Source organism: Garra rufa, chromosome 15 (assembly GCF_049309525.1).
Source record: "Garra rufa chromosome 15, GarRuf1.0, whole genome shotgun sequence".
Taxonomy (NCBI): domain Eukaryota; kingdom Metazoa; phylum Chordata; class Actinopteri; order Cypriniformes; family Cyprinidae; genus Garra; species Garra rufa.
Window position 1 is genome coordinate 25558649 of NC_133375.1, and position 19931 is coordinate 25578579.

General features: G+C 33.8%; 1 protein-coding gene across 1 annotated transcript; it reads right to left on the reverse strand.

Annotated features, from left to right (window-relative positions):
* Positions 1-1687: 1687 nt before the first annotated feature.
* Positions 1688-19138, reverse strand: ccdc22 (CCC complex scaffolding subunit CCDC22). Its single transcript, XM_073819188.1, has 16 exons — positions 18780-19138; positions 18457-18634; positions 15416-15548; positions 12951-13057; positions 12751-12835; positions 12376-12545; positions 9676-9888; positions 7547-7738; positions 7228-7347; positions 6945-7061; positions 4869-4970; positions 4309-4416; positions 4062-4157; positions 3235-3294; positions 2702-2776; positions 1688-2620 (listed from the first exon to the last, which is right to left on the reverse strand). The coding sequence occupies exons 1-16, from the start codon at positions 18827-18829 to the stop codon at positions 2507-2509; spliced, it is 1920 nt and encodes a 639-aa protein (XP_073675289.1). The 5' UTR covers positions 18830-19138; the 3' UTR covers positions 1688-2506.
* Between the last annotated feature and the right edge of the window lie 793 nt (positions 19139-19931).

Sequence of the window (19931 nt, forward strand, 5' to 3'; positions counted from 1 at the left end):
TAAAGTCACGTTTTACACATTCACAAGTTGTCAAGAAGAGTTTACTAAGCTAATCAGCTCAGAGACATAAAATAAAAAATGTAGAATAACTAAAATGTTGTCACTTTATGGCCACTCACGTTTGAAGTAACTGTTTGTTGTATTGGCATTCATACAGCATTCATTTAAATATGTGTGGAACAGGGTGTGACAGAGGCAACCGGAACGTGTTTTTGTCAATGTCCCACGAAAATATCCATGAAACCATGTAGAAACTGAGTCTTACGAAACCTGTCAACAACATTTCGCTCCAAAATGTAAATGTAGTCAATGTGACCCTGGACACATTTATACAACATCTGAAAGCTGAATGCATGAGATTTTCACTGATGTATGGTTCGTTAGGATAGGCCAATATTCGGCCGAGATACAACTATTTGAAAATCTGCAATCTGAGGGGGCCAAAAACGCAAAATATTGAGAAAATCGCCTTTAAAGCTGTCCAAATTAAGTTCTTAGCAATGCATATTACTAATCAAACATTAAGTGTTAATATTTACGGTAGGAAATTTACACAATATCTTCATGGAACATTATTTTACTTAATATCCAAATGATTTTTGGCATAAAAAAATCGATCATTTTGACCCATCCAATGTATTTTTGGGTACTGCCACAAGTATACCCTTGCTACTTAAAGGAGTAGTTCACTTTTTAAGAACAAATTTACAGATAATGTACTCATCCCCTTGTCATCCAAGATGTTCATGTCTTTCTTTCTTTAGTCGTAAAGAAATGCTGTTTTTTTGAGGAAAACATTTCAGTTTTTTTTTTCCCATATAATGGACTTCTATGGTGCTCCTGAGTTTGACCTTCCAAAATGCAGTTTAAATGTAGCTTCAAAGGGCTCTAAATGATCCCAGCCGAGAAAGAAGGGTCTTATCTAGCGAAACGATCAGTTATTTTCTAAAAACATTTAGATCTTATATACTTTTTAATCTCAAATGCTCGTCTTGCCGAGCTAGACAAGACCAGCATTTAAGGTTAAAAAGTATATACATTTTTTTTATTTTTTTTTTAGAAAATAACCCACCGTTTTGCTAGGTAAGACCCTTCTTTCCTCGGCTGTGATCATTTAGAGCCCTTTGAAGCTGCATTTTGGAAGTTCAAACTTGGATGCACCATATCAGTCCATTATATGGAGAGAAATCCTGAAATGTTTTCCTCAAAAAACAATTTCCTTATGACTGAAGAAAGAAAGACATGAACATCTTGATGACAAGGGGCTGAGTACATTATCTGTACATTTTTGCTCTTCTTTAAGACAGGGTCACAAACAGAATTTTCCTTAGAGACAATTAAGACTTTTTGAATAGTTTAATCTACAAATTTAGGACCATTTCCTTGTTCATTTGACAGGATTTTTGTGACCATCATTTAAAACTTTTTTTGGAGAGAAATGTGGGTGGGAAATGTTTTTCATCTGATAACTTCCTCAGGACAGTAACTAATTTCAGAACATCACGTTCAGAGTTTGAGCAGATGTATACAAGTCATTGTAAATTACAAAACATTTTTTTCAATTAAACATTTTCTCCAAATTGTGCCACCCTACTCTAAATGTCTAAAAACTGCCTTATTATTAAGTCGAAGGATTTAATACGTCCTCCTCAAAACAAAACAAAAAAAGGAAAACTGGACAATGACAATCGATGGCAAAATGGTGAAATATTAGAACATCTTGTTCAGAGATTGAGATGTATACAAGTCATGGTAAATTACAAAACATTATTTTCGCTATAATCTCTAAAATCAAACATTCCAAAAACAGGCATTAACTACTAAATTGTTTCGAAAACCAGTTTGATTGGGACAATCATCAGTGTGTTAGTCAATCAGACACTTAAATGTGTTTACACAGCTTTCCTACAGTCAAAGAGTACTTTTATATCACAGACGATATAACTTTCAATGACGAGTATTTGAGTTCTATGGATCCATCAGAGCCAAACAAACAGATACGTTATCAAATGTATGCTTTAATACGAAACAGGCAAGCTGCTCATGAGTATTGTTATCAGCCCACTATTCTCCAAGCTCGACTAAACTGCCTGAAGTTTGTAATGTTCACGAGCAGCTTAACCCATATGATAAACAACAATCAGAGGTCACTGTTAACGGACGCTTTCATGTACATAATATGGTTATCGCCGTATAACAAAGATGCACTGGTACTGGTCCTTCTCAGATTATTGCAGTCCGAGCTTTTCGTTAAAAAAACAGAATCTCATCACAATGATCAGAATTAGCTTTAACTAACATTTCTTCAAATTTGTGTCATTTTGATGCAAAAAACGTTTGTGTTCAAACCCTCAGTAAAAGCTGAAAGTTGCTAATGTGATGAGGATTATTTCGGATGGAGGGCTGACGCAGATGGGAGCCAAACTGACGTCTCTCACAGCAGCGCTCGTTTCAGCAGGCTGGCTTTTCACTCTGCAGTACCATCAAACACGGACGGAGCAACGGCTCAACCTTCCCGGATCTTCGCAGCGAGGGCCGAATTCTCCTGACGAATGGCCTTGTAGTCTTCGAGGATCTTCTCTAGATTGCTAACTGTTCTTTTGCCGTTTTCAGTCTCAATCTACAAAAAAACAAAACAAAACTGATGACAGTTGAAAAGTGACAATGTTTGCTTACATATAAACATGAGTGTGTTTCACACCTGCTCTTCAAGGTCTCGGATTTCTCTCATGATGGTTCCCGTGTCCTCAATAGTCTGAATCAGTTGAGTGCAGTTCTGAGAGGACAAAAAAGGAGCACCAGCCAGCACTTTATGTGTTACTTTTGTCTGAAATGTTTTTCACAGGTTCACAAGCAGCTTGCCTTTTGCTTGTCTCCTCATGAGACAAAAATGTGTTTTATATGCCGTTCCAAACCTATGTTCGTCAAATGAATTGTTGAATAAAGTTATTTTTGATTTCTTTGTGCACAAAAAGTATTCTCGTAGCTTTACAACATTACGATCGAACCACTGAAGTCACATGGACAACGTTAACAATGTCTTTACTACCTTTCTGGGCCTTAAACGTGGTAGTTGCGTTGCTGTCTATGCATTATCATATTTTAAATTATCTTAATTTGTGTTCTGAAGATGAAAAAAAGGTCTTATGGATTTGGAACGACATGAGGGTGAGTAATTAATGACAGAATTGTCATTTTTGGGTGAACTATCCCTTTATTAATATGCAGACTTACCTCATGTAAGGCAGCCAAGTACTTGTAGGATTTGCGGACAGATTCATCTTTCTTGGCATCCTGCAGTATGAAAGATTTCAGTTTTTTAATAATGAATTACTAATACGAAACATTGAAAATGACACTTTCTTAACTATTTTAGGACTATATTTTAAAATATAAATACACTACTAGTCAAAAGTTTTTGAACAGTAAGATTTTGTTTTTCAAAGAAGTCTCTTTTGCTCACCAGGCCTGCATTTATTTGATCCAAAATACAGCAAAAGCAGTAATATTGTAAAATATTTTTACTATTTAAAATAACTACTTTCTATTTGAATATATTTTAACATGTAATTTATTCCTTTGACCAAAAGCTAAATTTTCAGCATCATTACTTTAGTCTTCAGTGTAACATGATCCTTCAGAAATCACTCTAAAATGCCGATTTGCTTTAAGAAACATCAGCATCAACATAATAATAAATGTTTTTGAGCAGCAAATCAGAATATTAGAATGATTCCTGAGGGAGCATGTAACTGGAGTAATGATACTAAAAATTCAGCTTTAAAATCTGAAATAAATTACATTTAAAAATATATTCAAATAGAAAGAGTTATTTTAAATAGTAAAATATTTCAAAATTTTACTGTTTTTGCTGTACTTTTGATCAAATAAATGCAGGCTTGGTGAGCATTCTTGAAGAGACTTCTTTCAAAAAAAAAAAAAAAAAAAAACAATCTTACTGACCGCAAACATTTGAACAGTAGTGTATAAATTTATATATATAAAAGCGAAGAAACAGAAAGAAAAAAACACTTTTGGACCCCACTATGTATAAGACCGACCTTAAACACCAGCTCATCTGTGACGGCAAATGTTCGGTCCAGTTTTCCTGTCAGGCTGTTAATCTCTTTCTGCAAGTCCTTTGTGTCGGACAAAATCTGCAGGGGGTCGATTAATAGGGTCAGAGGTCAAAAGGCTTCTGAAGACCTGCCATCTTCAAACACAAAGCTAATGTCTGTGGACACAGGTCACGAACTCAGATGAAGTATTTTATTGAGGGCTAGATAAAGGATAAACTCAAGCAAAGACCTTAGTGATTTCCTCCTTCTGTTTCTTTATGTTGCCTACGATCTCCAAGATCCTCATGGTGTAGGCTGAGCGAGACACATCTTTAGATAGCGTTTCAAACTCAGTTAGCTGTAGAAAAACATTAGGAAGAGGAGTAAACCAATGCATTGAATGTTAAACCAACAAGCAATAAATATTAAAAGATAGGCTTAACATTTAAATGCTTTATTACACCATATCCTAATCATGCAACTATTTGTCTCTAAACACAAAATGACAATTACAACCAATCCGAATATATGTTTTGTTTAATATGCATTTATGTGGAGTGTGAGTTTGAAACAATGAGATTCCAAAGAGGGTAGAGTTACACAGCCAGATGTAACAAACATGGAAACCCAAAGATCATATGTCTTGTGACGGCTGATGAGGACCAAAAACTCATTTACATGGAACAGATGGCACTGAACACTTGTTGGCTGGTTAGGACGTGGTGTAGGTGCTAATGCATTTACTGGATGATTGAAAGGAAAGGAAAGGAAAGGAAAGGAAAGGAAAGGGATGAAAAAAACATTTCGTACCAGCTGCTTATACAGACTCTCCTTCTTTTTGGCCTCCTCAGCAGACTGTCTGATTTTGTCATGCAGGTCTTTGATCTCTGACAGCTTCCTGGAGGACTCGGACTAAATGAAAGTTTACATAGCTGAGTGAAAGTTTACATAACTGGTCACTTCATATAGACACACAATGCAGTCAAAGTCATTATTAGGTTTGCACAACTAATTGCAAGAAATCCAAAATCACTATGTGGCTTAGTGAGATTATTAAAATAGCAAAGTCTGTCATTTAAAAACACTGTGTTCATTTACATGTAAGCAGATTGGTTCACAGTAAATAAATCAGTGTAAAACTGTATTGTTCATAGTAAATTCACAGGTTCACTGTCACTTAACTTGCAATTTTTACATTTTCATCTTAAAAACTTTTCACTTGTAGAGGTTAATACTTCACAAGATTTAGGGGTATTAAAATATAGAATGGTTTATCCCATCTAGCAAAAAATGTTCTTAATATGTTAAAAATGATTTACACTACCAGTGAAAAGTATTACAGTAAGATTTTTTATGTTTTTAAAGACTTCTTTTCTGCTCACCAAACCTGCATTTATTTGATCCAAAGTACAGCAAAAACAGTACAATTTTGAAATAAAAATTGCTGTTTTCTATTTGAATATATTTTAAAATGTAATTTATTCCTGTGATCAAGGCCAAATATTTGGCATCATTACTCCAGTCTTCAGTGTCACTTCAGAAATCATTCTAATAAGCTGATTTGCTGTTCAAGAAACGTTCATTATTATTTTTCTTATTATTAATTTTTTATTGGCTTTTGTAACATTATACACTATACCATTTAAAAGCTTGGAGTCAGTTTTTTTTTTTTCGGGAATGAAATGATAGAAATTAATACTTTTATTTAGCAAGGATGCTTGAAATTGATCAAAAGTGATTGTAAAGAGATTTATAATGTCACAAAAGAATTCTATTTCAGATAAATGCTGTTCTTCTGTACTTGCTATTTATCAAAGAAACCTGAAAAAATTCTACTCAGCTGTTTTTAATAATAATAATAATAAATAATAAATATTTTTAGCAAATCAGAATTTTAGAATGATTTCTGAAGGATCATGTGACTGGAGTATATTTATATAAAACCACAGTAATTTTAAACAGTAAAAATATTTCAAAATTTCACTGTTTTTGATGTACTTCATTTATTTGATGAGCAGATTCATTGATTTGGTGAGCAGAAAGGACTTCTTTAAAAAAAATTTTTTTTTAATCTTACTGTTCAAAAACTTCTGTCTGGTAGTGTGTAAGGGATCATAACTGTGTTTTTTGTTTCTTATGTCTTTTACATACCCTATGTTGTTTTTGAAGTGCATTTTTGACATATGTTGTAATTAATTTGATGCAGTCATTTACATTTATATATTTGTAATTTGTTATACACAGTATATGGATTTTTTATTTTTGTGCAAATAAATTAAACAAAAAAATACTGTGCATTTGGGAACACAACATGCAGAAACCATCAAACTTGTAATGAAAAATGCCCATAAACCATCTGTTATCAACAAAAGTGTCTTTTTTGGTCTCCCTATAAAAAAAAAGCTTGATAGTCTTAGGTTTAAAAATGAAGAAATTAGGACAGCCATACATATCAGAATTGTAGATTTACAGCTGTACTGTAAAATAAAATTCTACTTATTATTAATGCTATATAATTTTTTTTTTATATTTCTTATTTAATACTTGTATTTAGCGAAAATAATAGTTTTTTTTTTAAAACAATATACTATCAAAACATTTTTGGTCAAAATTATGCAGCCACAATACAACAAGCATTGTGCACAATACAAACACGCACAGCAAACCTACAAAAACCAAAATGCTTTTTAAATCCCAATCTTAAAATTGTGCAGCCCTTTTTTATACTTGCTGTTACAGCAAATGTCACAAAAATTACCTTAAAGGATTAGTTATAATAAATAAAATAACTGAACTGATATCTACATATTTGGCTGTTTAGACAGGAGTGCATATTAGACGTAGATGACTAAGGGCTGTACAAGACATCAGGGTAACACAAGGTACCTCTCTGTTGCCGCACAGCTCTTTTAGTCTGCGGTGCTCGTCAATCAACGGGACTCTGTGTTTCTCCCACTGAGAGGCCAAATGAACCACTCGTTTAGAGCTGGCCTCTACCAGACTCTACAAACACAAACACACAAGACAGACAAAGAGAAACATGTCATTAGTCGCAGGCTACTTACATACACTTCAATTGTCTGGACTGTACTGTTATTCCTGTTTTATTGTTTGTTTTTGGTCACAAAGAGGGGGTGATAGGGGTGTGTATGTGGTGTGACTTGTGTACCTGTAACTTTAGCAGGTTGTTCTCAGCATCAGGTAGCAAGTCAATGGTCTGCCTCTTCACTTTGATCGAATTCTCCTTCTCGTCATTACTAACCTCCTTCTGCTGCAGCTCATCTGACACCTGCAGAAATAGGAATACATCATATCAGTGATTAGTCAGTGCTGCATACATTTTTTAATTCACTGAAGATTCACTGAGAATTTAAATATTTCCCCATATTATAATTGTTACATAACTATATTATATGTGATATTGTAGGTAATACTATATATGTGATATAATGTCTGCATAACATTCATTTCATCTGATTGGTCATTACCTGCTGGATGGACACAGTGAGCTGCTTGATGTCTCCGCCCACTTCTTCCATTTGGACTGACAGCTGCTGCAACTGTTGCTGCAGATTAGAAAGTTCTTCTTCCTGCTGGGCCTTTAGGTCCTCCTCTGATTGGTGAGAGCTGGGAAGTGCACTTGCTGCTGCTGCCATCTGCTGGACTGCTTTCTCGGGTTCCTAAAATTCATTTAGTCAGTTTGCTTTAATTTTCCTTTTTAGTTAAGAGCACTTAAGATGCACTAATACAGACTCCAAGAAGATGAAATTAACTGGAAAAATAATCTAAAATTAACTTATAGTTTTAATAATAACAGGAAATGGCTATATATAAGTTATTGAAGTAGAGATTGATGAATACTAATTAAAGTATCCAATTAGGAATTAAATCTAGTTTGTAATATAAAATAATCTTTATACTCTTATACTAATAATCATTATAATTAAGCATAATATATATATTTGGAATTACTATATACACTACTAGTCAAATGTTTTTGAAGATTTTGATGTTTTTAAAGAAGTATCTTCTGCTCACCAAGCCTGCATTTATTTGATTTGAAGTACAGCAAAGCAGTAATATTGTGATTTTTTTTTTATTATTTAAAATAACTTTTCTATTTGAATATATTTTAAAATGTAATTTACTCCAGTGTTCAGCGTCACATAATCCTTCAGAAATCATATGCTGATTTGCTGTTCAAGAAACATTTATTATTATTATTATTATTATTATTATTATTATCATTATTATCAAAATTTAAAACAGTCGAGTATTTTTTTTTCAGGATTTTTTGATGAATAGAAAAATCCAAAGATCAGCATTTATCTGAAATAAAAAGCTTTTGTAACAGTATACCATTCAAAAGCTTGGAGTAAGTATAATTATACTCTTTTTTTTTTTTGAGAAAGAATATATAGAAATTAATACTTTTATCTAGCAAGGATGCTTCAAAATGATCAAGTGTGAAGGTAAAGACATGTATAATGTTACAAAGATGTCTATTTCAGATAAATGCTGCTCTTCTGAACTTTCTATTCATCAAAGAAACCTAAAAAATTCCACTCCACTGTTTTTAACATAATAATAAATGTTTTTATCAAAATATTAGAATGATTTCTAAAGGATCTGATTTCTGAAGATGCTAAAAATTCTCAAAATGCTTTGAAAATGCTTTGTAATAAATTACATTTTAAAATATATTCAAATAGAAAACAGTTATTTTAAATAGTAAATTAAATACTAGTAAATTGTTTTTGTTGTACTTTGGATCAAATAAATGCAGGCTTGGTTAGCAGAAGAGACTAAAAATCTTACGGTTCAAAAACGTTTGACAGGTAGTGTAAATGTGTTTTATAATTTATTATTCTAATAATTATACTAATAATCATTATAATTACGTTTGGTTTTTTTTACTATATAAATGTTTTATAATTTATAATATTTTTTAATGGTTTATGTTTTGTTTATAAAGCTGTATTATACCCCATCAGGATAATAGACAGATTATATAATATTATAATATTATTATTACTACTATATATTTATGTTAATAATAATAATAATTTTGTGTTTTGAAAAGTTTTATGCACCATCTATACAGCAGTATTATAGTCCATTACTTTACTGGAATAATAACACAGTCTAAGAAAAGTGAAAAACTGTAATGACCAGAGTCCTGCTGAGAAAGTATATTATAAGTATTAATAGTTAACCTATGTTACTCTAGGATTACATGACAGCCTACAGACACACCGCTATTTTTTACCATGTTTTTACTGTGAGCAACACATCCAGTCATTCAATACATACAAAATGACTATATACACGTCGCATATCAGCTGCTGCGCTGCTCACTCACACACAATTCTTTTGATAGAGCTTTTGGCCCACATTTCTGGTACATTTCCATGTCTAGCAAGCTTAGTCAAAGCTGCAGTCCCAAAATGTCTACATTTTGAAAATAACTGTTAGTAACACCGTCATATCACTATTATTTCCCACGGCATGTATGAAATTTTCCATGACTGAAAAACAGCATTACAAAACCCAAGAATTTCCAGCATGTGCGAACCCTGGCACATCACAGTTTGAGTAAACAAATTCTGACAGGTACCTGTGTAAAGGTGAACTTCTCTGTATGGGTGAAGCGTGTGCCTTTGGTCAGCACATCTCCCCCAGTGGAAGCCCCACCGAAAGACTGCAGCAGATCAGCAAGGTCAGAAGTCGAGCGTGTGGCTCCATGTGTGTCGGGACGAGGCTGAGCCGCTGCTCTCAGCTGCTCTTCGATCCGCTTCTGCAGTCGAGCTTTCTTTCTGGATCGGTACTCCTGAAGAAACGAGATAACAAGAGTGGCAAGGCTTTAAATCACCAAATGAAATACTTCTTAACGTAAATGCATCTCATTAGTTGAATATCACAGTTTATTAATGTACTAAATCATAACAGTTCTGAATAAACTACAAAACCTAAATGCACTGTGGCTATTTTTAGACCCACAATTATTCTCAAAGCACTGCAGATAAAACAGTAAACAGAAATAAATCACAAACACAGATAAAGCCTTGCGATTTACAAATATGTGCCGAACCCTTGGAGAACATTTAGGGGTCAGACAATAGGCCAGTGTGTAAGTTGGAGGGCAGGTGAGGTGAGAATGTGGAACTGAGATGTGAGAGGGCAGCGGTACAGTCAAAGGACACATACATGCTGAATGTCACACTTGCGTGAAAGACATCTCTGTGTTCCATCCTCATGTTGATACATGCCTTTACCACAGAGACGCCATCAAGGAAAGAAGGACCGCAGCAAAAATATTTACATGCTAGTGATATTGTTATTATCAAGACAGGGAACCTAGATGTGGTGCTAGAAAGACATCATGCTGAGGCTGTAAAAAGGCTGTCTGTACGAGTAAACTGAGCCAAATCTAAATGAAATGCCTGCCAATTTAACAATTCTATTAACATGAATTTCAGTTTCAGATACTGATAAAAGGATGAACAATGAGGGATTTATGAGCTTGATAATAACAATCAGCTCCTAAAGGGATAGGTTTCCTAAAAATATACTGCTGTTTAAAAGTTTGGGATCAGTAAGATTTTAATGCTTTTTTTAAAGTGTCTTATGCTCATCAAGGCTGTTTATTTGATCAAAAATAGAAAAAAATACTATGTAATATTGTGAAATAATATTACAATGTAAAGTAATGTTTTTCTATTTTTATGTACATTAAAATCTAATTTATTCCTGTTATCAAAGCTGAATTTTTTAGCATCATTACGCAAGTCTTTTATGTCTCATGATCCTTCAGAAATCATTCTAATTTGCTGATTTATTATCAATGTTTGAAAAAGTTGTGCTGCTTAATATGTTTTTACCTGTCATACTTTTTTCATGATTCTTTGATGAATAAAAAGTAAAGAAAACAGCATTTATTTAAAATAGAAATAATTTCTAACAATATGCACTAACATTAAAAAGGGTTCAATACATTTTTATTCTCTTTTTTTTTTTTTTAAAGAAATTGATACTTTTATTCAGCAAGGATGTGTTAAATTAATAAAAAGTGACAGCAAAGACTTATATTGTTAGAAAAGATTTATATTTTGAGTAAATGCTGTTTTGTTTTTGTTTATTTGTTTATTTATTAAGTTTCTTTTTATTTATCAAAAAAGCATCACAGGTTCCAGAAAATATTTGGCAAGCATAACTGTTGCCAACATAGATATTTAAAAAAATAAATCAAAAAATCAGCGTGACCCTTAAGACTGGAGTAATGGCTGATGAAAATTCAGCTTTGCATCTCAGGAATAAATTCTACTTTAAAGTATATTACAATAGAAATCATTATTTTATATTGTAATATCATTTTGCAATATTACCTTTTTTTTGTATTTTTGATCAAATAAACACAGCCTTAGTAAGAATAAGAGATTTCTTTAAAAACATGACAGCCATCACAGGAATGAGGCTGTCAAGTTTTAAAATGACAAACAAAACAACATACAACTAACAGTCGTGAATGAAACCAATCATTCAAATGAATTTTAAGATTCAACTCAAACAAATCAATCATCTACAAATCAGACATTGTTAACAAACTATTAAAATACTATTATTTAAAAATGTAAATAAATCTGAATTCAAATTAAATATGAAAATTAGATGAAAAAGAACTAAAACTTAAAAAAGCTTTAGCAACATACTGAAACTCACCGGAATACTAACTGACTTACTGAAGTACGTAAGTATTAGAATTATGTAAAAGGATATTTCACCCAAAAATTAAAATTTTGTCATCCTCAAGTTTCTCTAAACATGTATGAATTTCTTTCTTCTGCTGAACATATTTTGGAGAGTATGGGTAACCAAGCGGTTTCTGGTCTATGGAAGCCAATGGAAACAACAACGGTTTGGTTACCCTCTTCAAAATATCTTCTTTTACGTTCAGCATAAGAAAGAAACTCATACAAGTTTGGAACAACTTTAGGGTGAGTTAATCATGACAGAATTTTAGTTTTTGGTTGATCTATCACTAAAAATTAAATAAAACTTTAAGACATAAAGAAAAAAAATACTACAATTAAATTAAAAAACTAAAAATGTAAAAAAAAAAAAAAAAAAAAAAAAAAAAAAAGTTTTGAAATATTAATATATAGTATAACATTATACAAGTAAAGCTAAAGTAACACTATCATGAATGCCACTGAGACCTAGAACTGATGTCAAAACTGCCACTAAACAATTATATAATTATGACAATTTTTATTTTTGGATGGACTCTCCCTTTAAAATTGAAGAGGGAAAAAGTAACCTCAGGTGTAAGTCTTGACAGAAGGCCTTGGCTGTTCCATTCACTCTCCCACTCCTGTGCGGCACTGAGTTCAGAAATATGGTTCTCCAGGAGGGACGCTGGCACTGAGGCATGCTGGGAAGGCTGGGCGGTCACAGGCAGTAAATAATTCCTCCAGTATTGTTGCACCTCTGAAAGAATTCACAAAGAAACAACAAAGGCATACTAATGTTAGCTGAATGAATCATAAGTGCTGAATTTGTTTTTGTCAAACTCCTCAAAGGGATAATCACACGTCAGGGGCAAGTGGCAACAAGGGCAATACCACAATGTATAAGACATACCACAGCAAACCTGAAAGGGGTTACTGAGTTGAGTAAGTGAAAATGAGCATGCCTTTTGGCTGTTTCCTGGAAGAGACCTTTGCAGAATATGGGAGGCTCAGCGACTGGGCGTGGAAACTGTGACATGGGCCGGAACTCTGAAATCACATTTACACACATTTGTCAGTTAGTTAGATAACTTGCAAGACGTTTCTAGAGTTCTGCACATAAGACTTAGCCCTGGATTTCAAGCATGTAAGCATGTTGAGGTACCTGTGTTTTACGATGAACTGGGAGTCTACAGGACGGAGGGAGCCAAGGCACTGACAACTGCGCTTTAATTTGAGCAGCAATTGCTCTTTGCAACAGAGCAGACTTCCCTAAGAGAAGAAAGATAAATGCAACAAAATATTCTGAAAAACTACCCTTATGTAATCATATTAATTTAATCTAATGATCAGGGGCAACATGAAATTGAACAAAAAGTTTGCGATAGTGAGTCTGAACCAGTCTGCACTGTTTCCCACTAAGTTTATAATTAAGTTAACAAGCTATTAACTGGAATTCACTGGATTCTTTCCAAGATAATAAAACATTTTAATGCATTTTAAGCAATCAATTTAATTTATGGAGAATTGAGAGGGAAGAAACATCATTTCTAGTTTATTGAAGAAAGCAGTGAATAATCAGCACTCTAAGCTCTTACATTAACACCCTAGTTAATCTCATTACCCTTTGATCCCAGCATGAAGAACACACAGCCCAACCACAACGCTTTATTATTATTACACAGCCAGAAATTCATCTCAGGTGCTAGAGAATTTGTTGGAGACGTTGAGTCACACCAGATTTAATAGGAAGTGAATCATTGCACTCTTCAGTATTATCACATGGTGTGTTAGGTAACTGATATAACAGAATTGCAAGTATACACTACTACTAGCCAGAGGTTGTTAGACAGTAATGTTTTTAAAGAAGTCTCTTCTGCTCACCAAGCTTGTATTTATTTGATTCAAAGTACAGCAATAACAGTACAATTTTTAAAACATTTGTACTATTTCAAATAAATGTTTTCTGTGTGAATACATTTTAAAATGTATTTATTCTTGTGATTTCAAAGCTGAATTTTAGCATCATTACTCCAGTCAGATGAACCTTCAGAAATCTAACATTGTAACATTCTGATTTGCTGCTCAAAAAACAATATTATTGTTGTTGAAAACAGCCGAGTAGAATTTTTTCGGTTTCTTTGATGAATAGAAAGTTATACCGAATTTTTTTTAAATAAAAATAAAAAATTATACTGACTCCAAGCTTTGGACTGGTATAGTGTATAATATTACAATAGCTTTTTTATTTCAGATAAATGCTAATGCTAATAATAATAAACATGTTTCTTGGACAGCAAATCAGCATATTAGAATGAAGACTGGAGTAATGATGCTGAAAAATTAGCTTTGATCACAGGAATAAATTACATTTTAAAATATATTCAGTTAGTTTAAATAGTAAAAATATTTCACAATATTTCTGCTTTTGCTGTATTTTGGATCAAATATATGCAGGCTTGGTGAGCAGAAGAGACTTAAAAATCTTACTGTCCAAAAAATCTGAGAAAAGAAGTCAGAATTGCAAGCTGTTAACAAAAATTTTCTGAAAACAACAACAACAACAAAAAAACCCACAACTGTGAAATAAGAAGGCCACCATTACCTTTTTATTTTTTATTTCATGGCAGAAATGGGCTTTCATACATGCTACATTGCAGTTTTACTATCTGTATTGCAACTGGTCTTTTCTTCTGTATTGTGATGTATATTCAAGTTAAACAAATTATCAAAAAGGAAAAAAGAAATGCAGGGCAGGGACTTGGCTCTAGTAGATCTGAATCTGAACTTAAAGGAGTAGTTCACTTTCAGAACAACAATTTACAGATAATTTACTCACCCCCTTGTCATCCAAGATGTTCATGTCTTTTTTTCTTCAGTCGTCAAGAAATTATGTTTTTTGAGATAAACATTTCTGGAAATTTCTCCATATAATGGACTTAAATGGTGCTCCGATTTTTGAACCTTCAAAATGCAGTTTAAATGCAGCTTCAAAGGGAAGTAAACGATCCCAGACGACGAAGAAGAGTATTGTCCACAGAAACGTTCGGTCATTTTCTTAGAAAAATATATTTTTATATACCTTTTAAGTACTGAAACTCGTCTAGCACTAGGGCTAAAGCACGTTCGCGTCTATACGTTCTACGTAATCACGTCGAAAGGTCACAAAACAAAACTGCATTTTGAAGGTTCAAAAATCGGAGCACCATTTAAGTCCATTATATGGAGAAATTTCCAGAAATGTTTATCTCAAAAAACTTAATTTCTTGACGACTGAAGAAAAAAAGACACAAACATCTTGTATCACAAGGGGGTGAGTAAATTATCTGTAAATTGTTGTTCTGAAAGTGAACTACTCCTTTAAGGACGATTTTCAGAAATGGGCGGGCTTTAAGTAGACAAAATGATTAGAGAAGTCTGGCATACACCAGAGACATTGAATTATGACATTTTGATTAAAATTTACTAGGTAAATAAAATATACAAATAATAAAACATGGGTGGATGAATCATTCCCAATAGGTGCATTTAGACAATAAATACAGCAAATTTCCATTTCATGTTGAGTTTAATATCAATATTAAGCATATGCCAAATACATTAATGTAAAAAAAAGGTAGTCAAAAGTACCTGCAGGCTGGTCCGAGGCCTCTGCGCTCTCTCTGGGCAGCTTTTCAACCAGAAACATAAACAGAGAGCGAATCTCTGGCTCATTGCTGTAGAGAAATGTCTGGTAGCCAATTTCCCCTTTAAAACCCACATCCTAAACATATAGAAGAATGAAAAATTACAGTCTGTGGAGTACAAGTCATTGCTCTACTTTGTTAAAGGATCAGCTGTAGGGATGCTCATATTGACCGTTTAACCGTTAACCGACAGTAAGAATTTTAACCGATTATTACTATCAGTTAAACGGTTTAAAAGGGTTTTTTCTATTCTTTTTTTTTTTACATTTGCTGCATGGTGAAAGAAATAATGCTATTTGTAAGTTATCTGTTTACTCACGTGCGCATGTCGACACGTGCAGTGTGGCTGTACAGACATATTTTGCTTCACCTTTACTTAGTAAACTGATGTAGTATATGCAACTCAATGGCAAGTGGCGTTATTGGGTTATCAGAGAGTGAATCCGTGAGTGAATGTATTCAAATTCTGAATGAATTATAGTCTAGAAAGTGCGCAATAGGCGCTCCCGTTACAATCACTGGAAAGCTATCACTCATAAAGTTATTAAAAAGTAATAAAATAACCTTTACACTGCACAATCAATCTCTTATTTATATAATGCCAACACTTTCTTTGTTTTAATAAGAGAGTTCGCGAAAGTGTAGTTTCAGCAAAACTGAAACCGGCACTTTGGTTGGTGATTGGATTGAAACATAGCCTCCTCTGATTGGCCACAGTGATAATCGAATCAACATACATGTCTGTGATTGGCTATTGCTGAACGCTGTAAAACACGCGCTTCTCCACACGCATATGACAGTGGATGGAAGTCCCGAACCGCAAATTGAAAGGGTTTATGTGATGGTGTTTTTTTTCGCGGATCTAAGAGTTAACAGACAGCGGTCCTGCCTATCCGTACAGCATGTGGACATGTTAAAAACTAGGCACACTGAGGTATTGGCTGGCCTGCTTTATATTTATGTCCGACGAGAAGAATAAGACCGGTACAGTTCTTCAAAGCGCATAAAAGGATTCAGTGTGTTTTAGTTTTGTCATCTTAATTAGGTAGTTATTTAATTTATACATATTTAGTGTAGGCCTATTTATATTATTCTTTTTTTTTTTTCATTCAGATTTTCTCTGTTCTCAGAAGCGCTGCTGATGCGTGATAATTTAAGTATATGTCAATACAGTTTTTGTTGTTGCTCTGTATGCTGCTGTTTGCACGTTAAAATAAAACATTTGCTTGTATTTTAATGTATCATCACAGATACTCGTGCATTTTATTTTTATTTTAAACTAATTTATTATTCTAATTTTATCAGTTAACGGTTAATGTTCGGATAACGAGCAGCGGTTGTCGGTCAGGAAAATTAACCGAAATGAGCATCCCTAATCAGCTGACTTCTAGAATAAAAATTTCCTGATAATTTATTCACCCCTATGTCATCCAAGATGTTCACATGTTTTCTTCTTCAGTTAAAAAAAATTAAGTTTTTTTGAGGAAAACATTCCAGGATTTTTCTCCATATAGAGGACTTCAATGGTGGCTAGCAGTTTGAAGGTCCAAATTGCAGTTTCAATGCAGCTTCAAAGGGCTCTACATGATCCCAGCCAAGGAATAAGGGTCTTATCTAGCGAAAAAATTGGTCATTTTGTAACAATTTTAAAATTTATATATACTTTTTAATGACAATGCTTGTCTTGCACTAGTTCGACCTCACACATTACGTAATCACACACATGTGATGTAGGCGGAAGTACAGACCTAGTGTTTACAAAGCAAACGTGAAAAGAAAGCCCTTTACAAAAAAAGGGTAAAACAACGTCATATGATTTTGAAGTTGGAGGAGAAAATAAGATGAAGATTTTCACCCTACCCTACATTTGTGAGCCGAAGTACACAGACAAAGAACTAACTATGCATGACTTTTTCAACATGACTGTGTAATGTGTAAAGCTAGTGCAAGACAAGGTGGTTATAAAGTACGTACATTTTTATACGAAAACGATCAATCGTTAAACTACATAAGACCCTTATTCTTCAGCTGGGATCGTGTAGAGTTCTTTAAAGCTGTACTGAAACTGCAATTTGGACCTTCAACATGTTGAGCACCACTATATGGGGAAAAATCCTGGAATGTTTTCCTCAAAAACCTTAATTTCTTTTTGACTTAAAATAAAGACATGTACATCTTGGATGACACAGGGGTGAGTAAATTATCAGGAAATTCTTTTACTGGAAGTGAACTTATAGGGAGGTACTAAGAGTAACACTTTACAATAATATATCATTTGCTAACAGTAGTTATTTGAACATGAACCTGAATAAATTAATTAACCAAAATAAACTAATACTGAGCGCGATATATATTTTTATAGCAGTTATTACAATTGTTAATGTTATATTATAATCTTTGTAAAAAAGCTCATGTTAGTTCACAGTGCATTAACTAATGTTAACAAATACATCTTTGGATTTTAATAATTTATTAGTAATGCTGAGATTAACGATACCTCAGATTAATACATGCTTTAAAAGTATTTTCATTGTTAGTTCATGTTAACCAATGTAACATTTACAAATGGAACCTAATTGTGTTTCTGCTACTAACTACTTGTGAGACAAAATTGCCTAAAGAGATTATTATTGAGGATATTACAACAATAAAAATAATAGTTTCCTTTGTAGCATTTAAAGGTCATCTGAATTATATCACAACAGATTAATTCAATCACAGAAGATTTCTGTAAAATCTATTATCTGCAGTAAGGACCCATTTATATTTCTTGAAAAATGTTTGTTTGAAATGTATCTATAAAGTCTGGTTAATTTATTATAAATGTTCATACTGTTCATTCCTTAGTCAAACTTGAAATGAAAACAAAAGTGCTTATTCACCAACAGTAATGCATTTTGAATGGCTATCAGCTGACTGTGTCAGTTGTGAGGGGTCAAGTTAACTCAAACACACAGTGGGACGTCCAGGCACCGCGTCTCTCACCTGACAGGCCTGTGCCAGGCTCATGCCCAGTCTGAAACGGGCAGACATGCCAGGGGGGAGTGAGTGGGACAAGCCATTGCCCAGCGCGGGGTCGATCACACGCAGGCATTTCACCACCGCCTCCACGATCAGCTCACTGGTGAACTGCTTCACACTCTGAACATCCTCATCAATGTCTCTGGAAGACGAGGAGGTGACCACAACGGCACAAACACAGACAACAAATAGCCTAAGCTTGACATGTCCCAAGATGCAAATCACTTCAAAGACAGAGGAAATGACTTGTCACAACTGAAGAGACCTGTTAGATTTGGAATACTTACGTGCCAGCTTGTCTTAGAGAGTGAATTAAAATCCTATCGACTTCTTCCATCACGGAAAGAGGTCAGATATAGCTGCTCGACTGTCTTCCGTAACAATATTAAACCCCCACCGCGGACAAGGCAAATGAATATCATAAGGTTTCAGCTAACCCTGAGCATCGCCTCCACTACAGCCTGTGCAGGGCTGCTAACCAGGACGACCGTTCGGTTGCCATGGTTACATTTCAAACCGCAGCTACAAATGAACGATAAATTGTTTTTTACCACATGCTCCAACACAACGGCGTGTCAAAATCACAGTTTTTTTACACAGTGTCTTCAAAATCTGCTTTTTCTGGAGAGGAAGTCATTACCTAGGAGTGTCCGACGCAGTGTACCATGGGACATGAAGTTTTAGATCTTTGAACCGCCCGTACGGAACTACTCGCATAAAACTCAAGTTCCCGAGGTCCACAGCGCGTGCAGGTCTCGTGACGAGACCGACGCGTAAGCACGTGCGCTGTCCAGGAGTGTTCAAACAGGAATGTTTGAGATGGTTTGCGAGAAAATCAGATGATTTAGATCATTAGATTTAGAACAGGAGTATTATTAGCAAATGCGTTAGTCAGAAAGAACAAGCTTTTTATCGTCAGTATTATTAGTTCGGAATATTAGTGCTATTTTTAAATCAATAATGATTTATAACCTGCAGAAAAACTTCAGAGATCCTTTTTCTGCCTTGAACTTATTTCAGGAAACTTTACATATAGCTGGTACTTGATTCACTTTGCTTATTTAACAAAAATAAGTAAAGTTTCACTTTAACAAACAATAAATAAATATCACAAGACAATGAAAGTTTGTTAAGTCTAAAACAAACCTTTAACCACTGTTTCACAGACAAGGCTTAAGCCTAGTCCCAGACTAAAATGTACAATAACACTAAAATGTATTCAGACACCTTCAACATTTCTCACATTATCACAGTTGATTCACTATAGCTGAGAAAATGGTAATAAAATATAATAGGACTAGAACTCGAGAGTTAAACTGTGTCAGAACAAATTCATCTGAATAATCACAAATGAATTACGGTCAAAATAACATTTATTCAGACACCTTCAAAATTTCTCACATTATCACAGTTCATTTGCTATAGTTTGTAAAATGGTA